Below are 16,830 nucleotides of genomic sequence, written 5' to 3' on the forward strand. Positions count from 1 at the left end.
TGGTGTGAGTGCCGTCCCGTGACATCCGATTATTTACACGCTCCCATAGACTTGCATTGGAGAGACTCGCAGTAGAAACTCGCAAAAAGCAGCATGCTGCGATTTTTTTCTCAGTCCGATTTGGACTGAGAAAAAAATCGCAAATACGAGCTGAATCATTCACTAACATGTGTCCGATTCCAATGCGAGATTTTCTCGCATTGCTCTACTGCGAGAAACTCGCAAGTGAGAAGCAGCCCTAACAAGCAGACTAGTAGAGATTAACTCTTGCTAACCTGACTATGAATTACCACTCTGCAGGTCGACGCCCGAGTCTGCCTGCGTTGATCACAGACACCAGAGAAGTTATCGGTTGGCGTATCAGCACCTGTAGTCTCTGTCGCGGGCGGAGGAGGGGACGCTGCGCTCTCCCACTGCTCGGGTCCGGCTGCTGCTGCTGCTCGGTGGTGGCTCGAGCGGTGGGCCGGATCCCGGGGACTCGAGCGGCGTTCCTCGCCCGTGAGTGAAAGGGGGGATGGTTTTGGGGATTTATTGTCCGTGACGCCACCCACGGTTGTGGTGAAGTTGTGACACCACCGCTGCTCTGAACGGGGATCCTGGGAGCAGTGACAGGGAGCAGCTAGGATGTTGTTTTCTCCCCTCCGTGGGTAGGGGGTTGGTTGTCCCGGGGCCCGGTGATGGGGTAGGGATGGATGGCAGGTGGGTTACGGGGCCTGATGAGGTGCAGGGTCGCGGGGGCAGCGCTGTGCAGCACGGCACGGTGGTACTCATTCAGCCCAATGATGTACACAGAGTCTCTGATGAAACAAACGGCTGGATGGACGGGTCCCACAGACGGCTGCGGTGTTGTGTCTCCCGGCAGGTTGGTGGTGACTGCCTTTCCCTGCACCTGTGTAGTGTAACGGTTCCAATGCGTTCCCACCGGTAACCCGCTCCCCAGCTTTGAAGGTTGCCGAAGGAGCCACTTTTGCCCGCAGGCTCTGGCCCTGGGAACTGTAGCCTTGGCGGTGACTATGTTTCCCTCTCTCGGTTGGACTGTTGCCTTCTGTCGGGACTTGGCTGCTGGGAAACCCAGAAGGTTCCCTTCGCTAACGGATTTGGCAAATTGCACGGCGACTCCTAGCCTTGCCGGGGTCCGTAAGCCCCTGCCGGATGGTGCTGGCTTCTCTTTGCGTACCGGTCCGGTACCGCCGGGCCACCGCCCGTCCACGGTCCTTACGGTTGGCTCCGATAGGCCTCTCCTGCAGACGGTCACCACCGTCTGCCAATCTTGCTGTTCCGTCCGGGCCACACACCCGGACCAACTTCAGTCTGCTCTGCTGCCACTTCACTTCCTCTCACTTTCACTTCCAAACTCATCTCTCCAACTGAACTAACTGTTTTTCCCGCCTCCAGGTCTGTGCACTCCTCGGTGGGCGGGACCAACCGCCTGGCCCACCCCCTGGTGTGAACATCAGCCCCTGGAGGGAGGCAACAAGGGTTTTTGTCTGACTTCGGTGTGCCTGACCGGGAGTGTGGGGTGTGTTGGTGTAGTACCTGTGACGACCTGGCTTGTCCAGGGCGCCACATCTCCACAGCACCAGACGCCGCCATGACAGTCGAAAATGTTTTTAAAAATCTCTGTGTGACATAAATTAGAGGCCCACAGACTTCTACAGTTTCAGTATTACGTTTTTGTACTGTATGGAGCCACAAGAAGGGCAGTGAGCCCCATAGGGGTGAATGGACCCCATGACGATCGGGAGGGTGCAAGGTTAGGAAAGGGTTAATAGGTTTGCATGGGATGGGGGATGTGTGGGAGTACAGGATTGGTAGTAGGGAGCTGTAAGGGGATTGGGGGGGAGCAAGGAAGGGGTGGGGTGTTGGGAGAGGTATAAGAGAGGGGGGTGTGCTGTTTACCTCCCCTTTCGTCGATTGATCTTTGTGTCCCACCCGCCCGCCCTGATATATAATTATATGTATATGTTCAAAAAAAAAAAAAAAATAAAAAGGTGAAAAGGTGATGGTTTTTCAAAAAAAAAAAAAAAAAAAAAAAGAACTTTAAAAAAAAAAAAAAAAAAAGTAATAAAGGAGAATATAAGGTTGAGTTGCTAATTTATTGTTGTCACAGCGGGGTGCTAGGTCCGTCTGAGAGGTTGGGAGTACCGACAGTCGGCTTGTTGGTACGAAGTCGCTCAAGGGGAGTGGCTTCGGAGTGGATGGGAACTTGTGGGCGGAGGTCCCGCAGGTTCTGGGTAGGGGTAATTAACGATGGAACGTTGTTACCCCTCACCTCGGGCCGGGTGGTCACGGCCGAGGTGGTCCTCTGGGCCGGTTTGGAGGTTACGGCCGGGGGGTTAGGAATGATGGTTTGCCTCTCGGACGGATCTATCGGTGTTTCTGGTTATACGGGTATATATGTATAAGGTTAAGTTTAACAATTGAGTGGCATGTTGGGCCACAAGTTTGGTATACATATATACGGTAAAATAAAACTGTGGCCATTCCTGCAATAAAGTCGTGGTTCTCGTCTTCATTTAGGTAGATATGGTACGGGGGGTGTGTTTTACAGGATAACCTGCTTGTCCCTTATAGATGCGTCATGAGCTTAAGTATAAATTTCAAGAATTAGATGTTTGTGCACAGTGGATAAAACTGAAAGACTGCCTTGTGTAAAATGACAGGGGCACCCCTGGTATAAATACTTTTTACCTTGCTATGATCTGGCCTTGAATAGTCTGTGATTCTTTATGCCGACATAGAGCCGGTGACTGATGTAAACAAGTGCAGAGTTATTATCTCTAGCTCGGTGGTGGCCCGTTGCAGATGTGCTGTTCTACTTTGCATCCCGGATCATTAATTTTACTACAAGCACTTCTCATAACCAAGATCACATGCTGCAAGATCAATATGCACTTGTATTGTAGGAGGACTTCCATGCACAGATGCACATTACAATCCTTTTTTACTGCAAAGTTATTTTATATAGTCGTTTGGCAAAGCAGTAATCCAAGCTGAGAGAATTTCTACAAATTGCCAAACAGCTGTTTAATCCCTTTCTATAGACAAAGACCTATTTGCCTTATATTTTTGCACCATTTGAAGCAAAGATCATAAACACAATGATGCTACAATCAATTACTGTATATTATAAGCCATTCCAAGAGCCATAACTGGACAATATGGAACCATAAAGCTCCACTGTAATGTATGGTGCCTAAAATTGCATAAAATAAGAATAGCAGGATAAGGCTCTGTGCACACAAGGTTTTTTGAGGAGTGTTTAGGAAAAAAAGTCCGCTTTAAAAAATTATCTGAAAAATCGTTTCACAAACACTTGACTCAAAACTCGTCCTACTCTTTTCTATTGTAAAACCTCTTTGTTGCTCATTTATTGAGTATTTCCAACATTTGTTTAAAAAACGTCTGATGGGGAAAAAATGAAAGCGGACTTTTTAGAATCAGTTCTTGATGGAATCCTCTTTACACTAGGTTCTGTCCAATCAAAAGGCAGGAAAAATACTCTTCCAAAATCTTTCAAAAACTGTTTAGGAAATAAAAAATTCCTCCAAAAAATTATCCAAAGAAGAAGAGTTTCCTGAAGAGGTTTTCAATAGAAAATTCATCATTTTTGAACGCCTCAGTATACACATAGCCTTAAGGGGGCTTTACACGCAGCGATATCGCTAGCATTGTCGCTCGTGAAAGCAGCCGCCCCCGTCGTTTGTGCGTCACGAGCAAATCGCTGCTCATGGCGCACAATATCGTTAGTCCCCGTCACACGGACTTACCTGCCTAGCGACATCGCTGCAGACGGCGAACCACCTCCTTTCTAAGGGGGCGGTTCGTGCGGCGTCACAGCGACATCACACGGCAGCCATCCAATAGAAGCGGAGGGGCGAAGAGCAGCCGAAAGAAAGTGACGCCCACCTCGTTGTCAGAGGACGCAGGTACAGTGTTGGTCGTCGTTCCTGGGGTGTCACACGTAGCGATGTGTGCTGCCTCAGGAACGACCAACAACCTGCATCCAGCACCAGCAGTGAGATTTGGGATTAGAACGACGTGTCAACGATCAACGATAAGGTAAGTATTTTTGATCGTTAGCGGTCGTTTGTACGTTTCACATGCAACGACGTCGCTAACGAGGACGGATGTGCGTCACAAATTCTGCGACCCCAACGACATCTCGTTAGCAATGTCGTTGCATGTAAAGCCCCCTTTAGATTAAAAGACTATTTCACTATTAATAATATACCCTATAGGTCAGGGTTTCACAACCCCACCAATGGTCCAGCACAATGATCACTGGATCTGTATTGATAAAGGTACCTGGCTTTGGCGCTGTATACGCTGGATCCATGTGCAGTATTGGCTTTTGTCGAGACGATGGGAATATGGAGAGGTGATAAATGCGTTTTTTTCTACCTGAATAATTTGGGGGTTTAATTTTGGGGTCTGAGCTGGTATAAGTCTTAAGAATCTCATCACTTTAATGGAACTGAGCTTCTCTAAGTTACAACACCAAAAACAACTACTGCTAAAAGTGCAGAGTTGCCAAGCTAACAATGATGGGTGAGCGCCGCTGCCCCTCCACACATATAAAGTGTGCCAGGTGCGGCACCCCCACTGGTCTAATATCAATGCATACCTTCCAACTTTTGGAGACCAGAAAAGGTGACAAATCATGTGTGCCACATCAAATTTTGACCATGCCCCTACCACACCCCAAGCCGCACCCATTTGGCAGTGAAGGACAGTAAGCAGATGCCTGAACCTGAACTTTCCCATCTTGATCTAGCTTCATTATACAATAGCAGGCTTTTTTGTGTCTGTAAGGCTTGAAACACACATCCGTGAAACACGTGCGTGTTTGGTCCGTTTCCGTGTATACTGGAGACACGGCCAAACGTGCACCAATGTTACTATATCTCAGCGGTTACACTTGCGTTTTTGGTTATGTCCGTTAGTCCGTCTCCGTGATGCGTTTTGTGGGCCGTGTCTCACGCCAGCATGTCCGTTTTATTCACGCAACACGCAGCACGGACCCAATGAAAGTCAATGGGTCTGTGCGCACGTCCGAGTGACACGGACGCATCTCTGTTTGTTCCCTGTATGTTTTGTGCTTTTTTCATGTCATGTCAGTCTTTTTTCTTTTTATGTTTCGTTCTCTCCCTCAGTCCGTCGGTCGGTCTCTATGTCTGTCTGTCCCTCTAGCTGTCTGTCGGTCAGTTCCCCCCTCTCTCATACTTACCATTCCCCGATCTCCAGCGCGGCGCTGCACGGCTGTTATAAAAACTCCGGCGGCTTTTCCTCTTTTGAAAAAGCCGGCCGCCCATTAATCAATCTCGTATTCCCTGCTTTACCCGCCCACCGGCGGCTGTGATTGGATGCAGTGAGACACGCCCACCACGCTGAGTGACAGGTGTCACACTGCACCCAATCACAGCAGCCGGTGGGCGTGTCTATACTGTGCAGTAAAATAAATAAATAAATAATTAAAAAAAACGGCGTGCGGTCCCCCCCCATTTTAATACCAGCCAGATAAAGCCATACGGCTGAAGGCTGGTATTCTCAGGATGGGGAGCGCCACGTTATGGGGGGCCCCCCACCCTAACAATATCAGTCAGCAGCCGCCCAGAATTGCCGCATACATTATATGCGACAGTTCTGGGGCTGTACCCGGCGCTTCCCGATTTACCCTGGTGCGTTGGCAAATCGGGGTAATAAGGAGTTATTGGCAGCCCATAGCTGCCAATAAGTCCTAGATTAATCATGTCAGGCGTCTAGGAGACACCTTCCATGATTAATCTGTAAGTTACAGTAAAAAAACACACACACGCCCGAAAAAATCCTTTATTAGAAATAAAAAACACAAACAAATTCCCTCATTACCAATTTATTAACCCCGACAAACCCTCCATGTCCGGCGTACTCCACGGACCTCCAGCGTCGCGTCCAGCTCTGCTGCATGCAGGTGACAGAAGCAGCAGAAGACACCGCCGCTCCGGTCACCTCCACGCAGCTAATGAGGTGAGTAGCGCGATCAGCTGCTGTCAGTCAGGTAACTCGCGGCCAACGCTGGATCCAGCGGTGGCCGCGGGTAACCTCAGTGACAGCAGCTGATCGCGCTACTCATCTCATTAGCTGCGTGGAGGTGACCGGAGCGGCGGTGTCTTCTGCAGCTCCTGTCACCTGCATGCAGCAGAGCTGGACGCGACGCTGGAGGTCCGTGGAGTACGCCGGACATGGAGGGTTTGTCGGGGTTAATAAATTGGTAATGAGGGAATTTGTTTGTGTTTTTTATTTCTAATAAAGGATTTTTTTCGGGTGTGTGTGTTTTTTTACTGTAACTTACAGATTAATCATGGAAGGTGTCTCCTAGACGCCTGACATGATTAATCTAGGACTTATTGGCAGCTATGGGCTGCCAATAACTCCTTATTACCCCGATTTGCCAACGCACCAGGGTAAATCGGGAAGAGCCGGGTACAGCCCCAGAACTGTCGCATATAATGTATGCGGCAATTCTGGGCGGCTGCTGACTGATATTGTTAGGGTGGGGGGCCCCCCATAATGTGGAGCTCCCCATCCTGAGAATACCAGCCTTCAGCCGTATGGCTTTATCTGGCTGGTATTAAAATGGGGGGGGACCGCACGCCGGTTTTTTTAATTATTTATTTATTTATTTTACTGCACAGTATAGACACGCCCACCGGCTGCTGTGATTGGGTGCAGTGTGACACCTGTCACTCAGCGTGGTGGGCGTGTCTCACTGCAACCAATCACAGCCGCCGGTGGGCGGGTAAAGCAGGGAATACGAGATTGATTAATGGGCGGCCGGCTTTTTCAAATTAGAAAAAGCCGCCGGAGCAGTGTGAACGCCGTGCAGCGCCGGTGATCGGGGAACGGTGAGTATGAGAGAGGGGGGGACACCAGTCACTCGGGGGATTAGCGGTCACTGGTGAATCCTTCACAGGTGACTGCTAATCAGTACACGGCACAAAGACAGAGCCGCGGCATGACAATGAAGTCGGGTGAAGTTCACCCGAGTTCATTCTCATCCCGCTACTCTGTCTTCCGACATGTAGTAACGACATTTTGCATCACACACGTACATTTCACACGGACAACACATACACATGTCAGTTATTTCACTCACGCACACACGGACATTCCACACGCACATACGGCTAGTATACGGGATACACACGCAGGCCACACATACCATAAAAACGGACATAAAAAACGGAAAACGGACCCGAAAAACGGCCCGTTTTACACGGACGTGGTTTTCACGGATGTGTGGCGGAGCCCTTAGGCAGTGTTCATACAATAAAAAAAAATTAAAAATATAACAATTTTGCTATTATTTTAAAGTAGTTTTATAGGCACAAATAAAATCTGACTTTTTTCACCTCTAAAATGCAAGGGACATAGAGATACACTGCTATGTACCGATGTACAGTCTTTCTATATAGCCTAATTTTCTGCACTACAGGTCAAGATTACCAAATCCTCATACGTCTCTCAGCCTGGGCAGTGGCTCATTGGTAAAGTTGTTGACTGTCAACAAGAAGTTCACGAATTTGAGTCAAGACGAGAGGAGAATTTTTAATTTATGCCCCGCAGATGTGCCAGCCACACCCTCAAGGAAGAGGAGCTACGGAGCTGAGGAGAGCAAGTCGGGAAAAAAACCCTGACTGCCGGGACAGTGGAACTGAGTCCTTATAACGGGACAGTACTGCTGTATCGGGACGGTTGGGAGCTATATCAATGGTCTATTCTAAGTATCAGTATCATCTTTTTACCCCTGCAGAACGAGATTTGTTTAAATCTTACGGACCAAGGTTTTTCCCCCAGCGTTTTTTTATACTTTTTTTTTCTGTTGAAATAGATGTATGAAGGCTAGTTTTTGGATGGAGATGAATTGTATTTCTCAATTGTACCTTTGTCGGGTACATATACAGTGGGGAAAAAAAGTATTTAGTCAGCCACCAATTGTGCAAGTTCTCCCACTTAAAAAGATGACAGAGGCCTGTAACTGGCATCATAGGTAGACCACAACTATAAGAGACAAAATGAGAAAACAAATCCAGAAAATCACCGCGTCTGATTTTGCAAGATTTTATTTTCAAATTATGATGGAAAATAAGTATTTAGTCACCTAAAATTTTGCAAGATTTCTGGCTCTCACAGACATGTAACTTCTTCTTTAAGAGGCTTCTCTGTCCTCCACTCATTACCTGAAGTAATGGCACCTGTTTGAACTTGTTATCAGTATAAAAGACACGTGTCCACAACCTCAAACAGTCACACTCCAAACTCCACTATGGTAAAGACCAAAGAGATGACAAAATTGTAGCCCTGCACCAGGCTGGGAAGACTAAATCTGCAATATACACAGCTTGGTGTAATGAAATCAACTGTGGGAGCAATAATAAGAAAATGGAAGACATACAAGACCACATAATCTAATCTCCCTCGATTTAGGGCTCCATGCAAGATTTCACCCCGTGGGGTCAAAATGATCAAAAGAATGGGGAGAAGAAATTCCAGAACCACACGGGAGACCTAGTAAATGACCTATATACAGCTGGGACCACCGTAAGAAAGGCTATCATCAGTAACACACTACGCCGGCAGGGACTCAGACCCTGCAGTTCCAGATGTGTACGCCTGCTTAAGCCAGTACATGTCCGGGCCTGTCTGAAATTTGCTACAGAGCATTTGGATTATGCAGAAGAGTATTGAGAGAATGTCACATGGTCTGATAAAAAAAAAAGTAGAGTAGAACTGTTTGGTAGAAACACAACTCGTCGTGTTTGGAGGAGACAGAATGCTGAGTTGCATCCAAAAAACACCATACCTACTGTGAAGCATGGGGGTGGCAACTTCATCCTTTGGGGCTGTTTCTCTGCAAATGGACCAGGACGACTGCTCCGTGTACATGAAAGAATGAATAGGGTCATGTATCATGAGATTTTGAGTGCAAACCTCCTTCTATCAGCAAGGGCATTAAAGATGAAACGTGGCTGTGTCTTTTAGCATGATAATGATCCCAAGCACACCACCAGGGCAATAAAGGTGTGGCTTCATAAGAAGCATATGAAGGTCCTGGAGAGGCCTAGCCAGTCTCTAGATCTCAACCCCGTAGAAAACCTTTGGAGGGAGTTGAAAGTCCGTCTTGCCCAGCAACAGGCCCTAAACATCACTGCTCTAGAGGAGATCTGCATGGAGGAATGGGCCAACATACCACCAACAGTGTGTGCCAACCTTGTGAAGACTTACAGAAAACATTTGACCGCTGTCATTGCCAACAAAGGATATATAACAAAGTATTGAGATGAACTTTTGTTATTGACCAAATACTTATTTTCATTGCTGGTGGTGAGAGTAGGGCGTTACATGACTGCAAGAATGCGAGTTGCCTACTTCCAGCCACTAGATGTGTGCAGCCTCTAGGATTGTTTTTTTTTTTTAACACTCCAGTCCCAGTTTAAAAAAAAAGGTTTGGACAACCCATTTAGTAGGGCAAATAAGTTAAGACTAAACAATCTTAAGGGTACTTTACACGCTGTGATATCGCTAATGATATATCGACGGGGTCACGTCGTTAGTGACGCACATCAGGCACAGTTAGCGACATCGCAGCATGTGACACCAAGGAGCGACGATCAACGATCGCAAAAACGTCAAAAATCATTGATCGTTGACACATCGCTCCTTTTCAAAATATCGTTGGTGGTGCATGACGCTGGTTGTTCGTCGTTCCTGCGGCGTCACACATCGCTATGACACCGCAGGAACGACGAACATCTCCTTACCTGCATCCACCGGCAATGAGGAAAGAAGAAGGTGGGCGGCATTTTCCGGCGGCTCATCTCCGCCCCTCCTCTGCTATTGGGCGGCCGCTTAGTGACGTCGCTGTGAAGCCGAACGAACCGCCCCCCTTAGAAAGGAGGCGGTTTGCCGGTCACAGCGACGTCGCTAGGCAGGTAAGTACGTGTGACGGGTGTTAGCAATGTTGTGCGCCACAGGCAGCGATTTGCCCGTGATGCACAAACGACGGGGGCGGGTACGCTCGCTAGCGATATCGCAGCATGTAAAGTACCCTTTAGATTATAGGTCATACAAACTGAATCCAGCACCAATAAAACATCACATCCTCTATTTTATTTTGTGATCTGTCCTCACCTCCAGAATATCGATCACGACGTTCTCCTCAGGTTGCTTCGTGCTCCTCACGTTCTCCAGAACGATGGAGTAATAAACTCCTTGTGGATCCGACTGATACAGGTTGTACGTGTCGGTTTGATACCATTCTTGTACAGCAATGAACACCTGGTTTTCATCTGTGCTGATAATTTGTAAATCCTGGAAAAAGAAACACATGCGATCATCAATTTACTGCACGTGTGTCATTTATTTTCATTTCTGGAGTCAAACAGTTTATGTTACTATGACCTATGTAGGAAATATGATTATGTCTCTTGTTGAGCCCACCCCTGGTGAATTTTACAGAGAAGCTACATTAGGCCTCCTTCACACATCCGTGTCTCCTGTACGTGTGGCTTTGTTTTCTCACTTACCAGCGACACGGACACACATAGACCCATTACAATCAATGGGTTAGGGCACACGTCCATGGTTTAAAACGGACCATGTGTCCATGTGGAGCACACGTGTGTCCAGGTGCTCCACAAGGCAACGTCCTTTTTCTGATGGCACCACAGATGTCATATGGACTTTTGTGACATCAGTGTGACACGTAGCAGAGGAAACACATGTCCCTGAGAAATAATTGTAGTTTTATACTTACCTGTCTCCGGCGCTGCTGTTGCTTCCGCTACTGCTCATTATGCTCATGAATATTTACTGCACTGATTGTAGACCACTGTCACGGTGATCTCTCTGCATATAGAGACCTGTGACAGGTTCAGGGCCTAAGCCTCATTCTGTTTGGAGACTCTTAATATTAAATGTGTTTTTTTTTTCCGTTGGTGCTAGATGAGTTAATATCACTTTTGTTGCCAGCAGTCCATGTCAGGTGTAGCTGCTTACCTACGACGCCCCTCACCTTTAAGTAGTGGCTTTATCCAGCAGTCCTTTATGTTGATATAACTCATTTTATTCTGGCCATCTTGGTGGAAGGAGCTGCTGGAGTACTGTCCTGTGCCCATCCATCTGCTTCTTTGGAGTCTGTCTGCAGCCATGGATTTTGTTGTTTGTATCCTTCTGTTGATCACCATGTCTGTTTTTCCTTCTCTTCCGTGTTTATTAGTGTAGTGGTGAGACAAGTGTCTTTCGCCGGCCATCTCACTAGCCAGGGTGTTTGCAAGGCTAGTGAGAGATTAGGTATCCGGCTCGGTGGCGACGAGTTGAAACACCCCATATAGGAACGCTAAGGTGCTCAGGTAACAGCTTACGGTGAGGTCGGGAGGTATCCCCGCACCCCTCTCCCAAGTAGCAGGACATAGTGTTGTTAAAGTGTAACTGGTGTTTCCCTTTGTTTGTGGTGTTTTTTGTAGTGCATCAGACTCACGTAGGTCTGAACGCCAGTGTCACGCGGTGCATTCGGACTTCTCTAACTCTGAGCGTGACAACCCAGAAGCAGATGTGACAGCAGTGCCAGAGACAGGTAAGTATACAAGTCCGTGCTGTCCTTGTGATATCCGGATGTCACCCGGATAGCACATGAACAACATACGGAACACACACACACATGGACGGACATACGTACCTACACCATGGACTGTGCAAAACATTTGTTTTTTTGCAGCACAAAATGACTGTTCAAACCAAACACAAGCACTCAGTGCACTGTAGGCATGGCTAAGCAGTGTACCCTATCTCGACTTCCCTCTTACTTGATTGACGTGTCTGGCTTTAAAGGAGATAGAGAAGTGTGGCAAATATGTAGTTGGGAATGTGTCCTGAACTGCCCGGTCATGCCAAAGGTGTATAAAGTGTATGTGCTTGGTTTGAACAGTCATCTTGTGCTAACAGACTTTCTTTCAACTTCTAGACATTTTGATGTCTTGCTGAAACTCCAAGCTATCAATTGATAATTAAACATCAATCAAGAGAAGGAATAAAGAGTTTATAACCTAATTAACGATAAGATATATGGAAATATTATGCATAAAATGTATGTAATAATCCTTGCTAGATTTCCGTTGATTAATCGGACATATCTATTGAATTGCACTGCGCAATATTAAAAACTTACTGTGCATAGCTGCTTGGTTAAAAGGTTTCCTAATTCAGTGTCCTCCAGAAAGCAATTAGGTCAGCTTGCATAGCAATTTTCATGAAATATGAATCCTGGAGCAGCCAATATTTTACCATTATTAACTAATAAAATCTTCGCCAGCATTATTACAGAAGCCAATAACCAATCGCAACGGATCTACGCGGCATTAGAAATGATTAATGGTTTCCCAGTGAGGAGCTCAGACCATTTGGTTGAATGTTTGACTTCTCCCGGAGTTGGCTGTATTACACCCGTGTCCTTCCAGCACCGCTGTGTGTGTTTTCTGTTACGAGGGAGTGCTGTGAACACCAGATGTGGATTCTAGCTAATGGAGAATGGGTTATTGGCAGACAAGACCTCATAGCGAAAAAAGAATATACGAAAATGTAGGAAATACTGATGTTGATTTGTAGGCGCTTGGCCTGATTTACCAAAAGCAAACAAATCAAATAGGGAAAATAAAAACTCAGTGTAACATATGGAAGAGCTGGGAAAGCAGATAGTCAGTGCTATGTTAGGTGAATACTACGGGTTCTCCACTTTGGACAAGCTCTATCTATTAGATGGGTCTTGTCACAGGTGTGTCATGTGTGACTGCAGTCCTGTGGTGTCTGGCAATAGAAGGTCACAGCGTTTGGCTGCTCAAAATGCTTCCTGACTGTCTATTATTCCTGCTGTCAGTATTCCGTGTTCTAGGTATCTCCTCTGCTGGGGTTTCATCCTTTTCCCTTTAGGACCCAGCGGAGCTCCTCTTCCAATCAGCTGCTAATCATCTGCATTTCTCCTTGGGTTTAAATACTCTCATTTTCCCTGGACATGTGCTGGTGATATTCAATTCCTTCAGTAGCTCTGGGTGCAAGCAGGCAGTTTGCACTCATCTATAGGATCATTGATGTTCTTTGCTGAATGTCTTCCTGAGGCATCTGGAGATAAGTTGTTCATGCCCTTTCCGCATGTATGAATACTCTCTGTGTCTTCTTTATGCGGGCTTCACACGGTACGATCTATCGTGCGATTGCATGAGCGATTGTACCCGCCCCCGCCGTTTGTGCGTCACGGGCAATTAGTTGCCCGTGGCGCACAAAGTCGTTAAACCCCCGTGACACGTACTTACCTGCTGAGCGACCTCGCTGTGGGCGGCGAACATCCACTTCCTGAAAGGGGGAGGGACGTTCGGCATCACAGCGACGTCACACAGCCGCCGGCCAATAGAAGCGGAGGGTCGGAGATGAGTGGGAAGTAAACATCCCACCCACCTCCTTCCTTCCTAAATTGCCAGCGGGACGCAGGTAAGCCGTGTTCATCGTTCCCGAGGGGTCACATGGAACGATGTGTGCTGCCCCGGGAATGATGAACAACTGGCGCCATTAAAATTAAACAATTTTTTAAAAATAAGCGACAAGTACACGACTCACGATTTGTGAGTGATTCTGCGTCGGTCGGAGGGGTCACACGAAATGACGTCGCAAGCGATGCCGGATGTGCGTCACGAAAACCGTGACCCCGACGATGCATCGCACGATAGCTCGTCTCGTGTGACGCCCGCATTAGTGTTTAGTGGGGTTGATGAAGAACTCATCCCACCTGTGTCCTATCTAGGGCCCAGCTCTAGGGTCATCCTAAGGTTAGACGGATAGGTGCGGAATTTATTTAGGGTGGTGAGGGAAGCCAAGGGCCAGCAGTAGGTTTGGTCAGGGGTCACCATCTCACCCTTCCCTAGACACAGGTTTTCCCTTCCCTTTCGCCGTTTGCTTGGTATGTCCCAGTAACTAGTGTGACAGGTCCCTTGACAATAAGCTGATCACGACATATCCCCCTACTAGGGCTTTCAATAATTAACTGTAATTTTTGTGAATCCATAATTTTCCTACAGCGCCACCACAGGGGAAACTAAGTATTACACAATCCTGTATGTCTTGTAGTTGGCAGAAGCATGTGAGCAAGAAGTTACTTGCAACTACTTTTCATTCCGCTTTGTAGCCATCATTTTGGCACCATGTTGCACTGTGGGCCTCTGTGCAAGATATATATATATATATATATATATATATATATACAAAACAGGACTGCCGCGGAAACACCATCACATGTCTCAACGCTGGCAGGAAACTAGCCAGGTCTTTCACTGGGAAGGAACAACCACGGGAAGGGCAGTCTCCAGTCAAGGAAACCGCCTATGCCAAAACATGGTATCCATCCACAGACAGCTGTTTCGGGGTATTTGCCCCTCATCAGTGTGGAGTAGGAAACTGGCTAGTGGGAGCAATGCCTAGTAAAATATATATATATATATATATATATATATGGACCCAAAAGCTCCAAAAGCTAATCTTATTACACAATTACACCTGCTTTGAAGGTAGGAATGAGTCTGTCATGCCTTGGATTTGATTCGGCAGTCTCCTATGCTGTGGTCCATTTCACTCTACACTGAGCCACAATCAGGTTCATTCAATGTCCTGGTTCTGAACACTTTGTTTGTTTGTTCTTTGACTTTCTGCCAACAAGTGTTTCCAATGCTGTAATATGGTTGGCTCTATCACATCTCGGGTGTAATTATTTAAAAGTTCCCCAGTTTTCAATTACATATTTCTGAAGTTGACCCTGTTTGGAACTATAGCCTGTCTGCCTAGTGTCTCTCCTGGCAGATAATTACTTTTGATTTACCTTATTTTTACTGTGCACCTGCCCCCATATTTTTAATGGAGGTACATGGATGGCCACTTAGATGATCACTCAGACCTTTGCATCCTAAGTCATCAATAGGGTTGTTTCACACTGCAGAGGGGCCTTTAAGGATTGTGTACCTGGGACCTCTAGTCTGAAGAATCAGGAGGGTCAAGGTAAGTAGTTTTAATTTAGTCCTAATTTTAGGTTATTTTCCATGTGTGCAAGTCACTGGGGTCACTGTCGTCCGTGTACAGTAGTTGGTCAAACCTAGTCTAAGGAGCAATTTGATTAATTTATATAGGAAAAGCAGTGTTATTATATTCCTAGGACCGTCTGCTGCCAGATGTTTTGTTCTCAATCTCAACTACACAGTTTTATTGGCCAATATACAATAGCTACAGGATAGGAGAAAGGGACAAGCTTGTAGTCTCAGTTACATTCATTAATTCAGAGAAAATGTCTTTTTAATTTTATTTTTTTCAAAATTAATAGAACACATGAAAATAAGAAACTTTGTGGTATATTTTATTTTAGATATCCACTTCTGGTTTCAACTGTATGTCATTAATTAAATTAATTTATATTTTTAAGCTGGTTATCCCGTATTTAGAGTATAGAATATAGCTTTGTAATAAGTACTGGCAGCCATACTATCCTATTTTATAATGAGCAATTAGCGTATTTAGAGAAACAATATGTGACGCCCTGGACTAGCCAGGTAGTCACAGATAGACCCCCGCATTATACCTGTCCCCCAATAAGGTGTCATCAGCCAAACTTTAAACCCTAGTCACCCCCCTCAGGACTTGATGGACACACCAGAGGGCGGAGCCAGGCGGTTTGCCACGTCCACCGAGGAGTACAGAGAGCCTGAGGTGGGAAAAACGTTAGTCAGTCAGTAGTCAGTTCAGTTTGTAGGCCGTAGAGAGTGGAAGCAGGCCTGTGCCCAGGTCTGCGGCAGTCTGACAGGTGCCGGGGTTGGAACCCGGCACCTTTGGCTAGGAGGCATACGGTGGCCTTAGCCTGCAGGAGCCGGGAAGACGGCTCAGTGGAACCGTGATGGACCAGGACAGGGTAGTGGCCCGCCGGTACCGACCCGGGGAACCGACTCGGAAACCGGAGCACAAAGGAGGGTACTCAGACCCTGAAACGAGGTCCAGAAGCCACTGGACTGAGTTAATTAACTCATTGTGTGACGCCCTGGGCAAGCCAGGGGTCACAGGTCACAACACCACCACACCCTACATCCCAGTTAGGAACACCAAAGCTACTAAAATCCTTGTTGCCTTCCTCCAGGGGCTGATGTGCACACCAGGGGGTGGGCCAGGCGGTTGGCTCCGCCCACCGAGGAGTTCACAGCCCTGGAGGCGGGAAGAACCAGGCAGTTTAGCTCAGGCAGAGCTTGAGTGAGGAGTTCAAGCTAGGGAGTGGAGGAGTAAACAGTGAAGTTCAGTTTAGGAAGTGAAAGTAGAAGGAAGTGAAGTGGTAGTGGAGCAAAGGAGAGGAGCTTGTAAGTGGAGTAAAGAAGTAACAAGAAAGAGTTAAGAAAGCCTGAAGTTAGTCCGTGGCTGTGTGCCTGGACAGTGTCAGCAAGGTCAGCAACAGCGGTGATTGTCTGGAGGGGGACTGCTCGGAGGTTGCTGGAAGGACCGCGGACGGGTAGTGGCCCGGCGGTCTGGAGCAGTATACGAAGGACAGTCAGCACCAGGGCAGGGGCCTCTCGGACCCCGGCAAGGCTAGGAGTCGCCATAATTTGCCAAATCCGTCAGTGAAGGGGACGTCTGTCTCCCAACAACCAAGTCCCGATTGAAGGCAACAGTCCAACCATTGAGGAGAGACACCGCCACCGCCAAGGCACCAGTTTCTCAGGGCCAGCGCCTGCAGGCAAAGTAGGGCTCCTCCGGCCCATATCCAAGCCGGGGAGCGGG

General features: G+C 47.2%; 1 protein-coding gene across 2 annotated transcripts in view; it reads right to left on the bottom strand.

The window, feature by feature from the left end:
• SORCS2 (sortilin related VPS10 domain containing receptor 2) overlaps window positions 1-16,830 on the bottom strand; it is a 1,328,268-nt gene that overhangs the window by 192,620 nt on the left and 1,118,818 nt on the right. For both annotated transcript variants that reach the window (XM_075346856.1, XM_075346855.1), the window contains exon 9: window positions 10,174-10,353. In XM_075346856.1, coding sequence (XP_075202971.1) covers window positions 10,174-10,353 — 180 coding nt within the window. The remainder of the gene's footprint in view (window positions 1-10,173; window positions 10,354-16,830) is intronic.

This window comes from Anomaloglossus baeobatrachus, chromosome 1 (genome assembly GCF_048569485.1).
Source record: "Anomaloglossus baeobatrachus isolate aAnoBae1 chromosome 1, aAnoBae1.hap1, whole genome shotgun sequence".
Lineage (NCBI taxonomy): Eukaryota > Metazoa > Chordata > Amphibia > Anura > Aromobatidae > Anomaloglossus > Anomaloglossus baeobatrachus.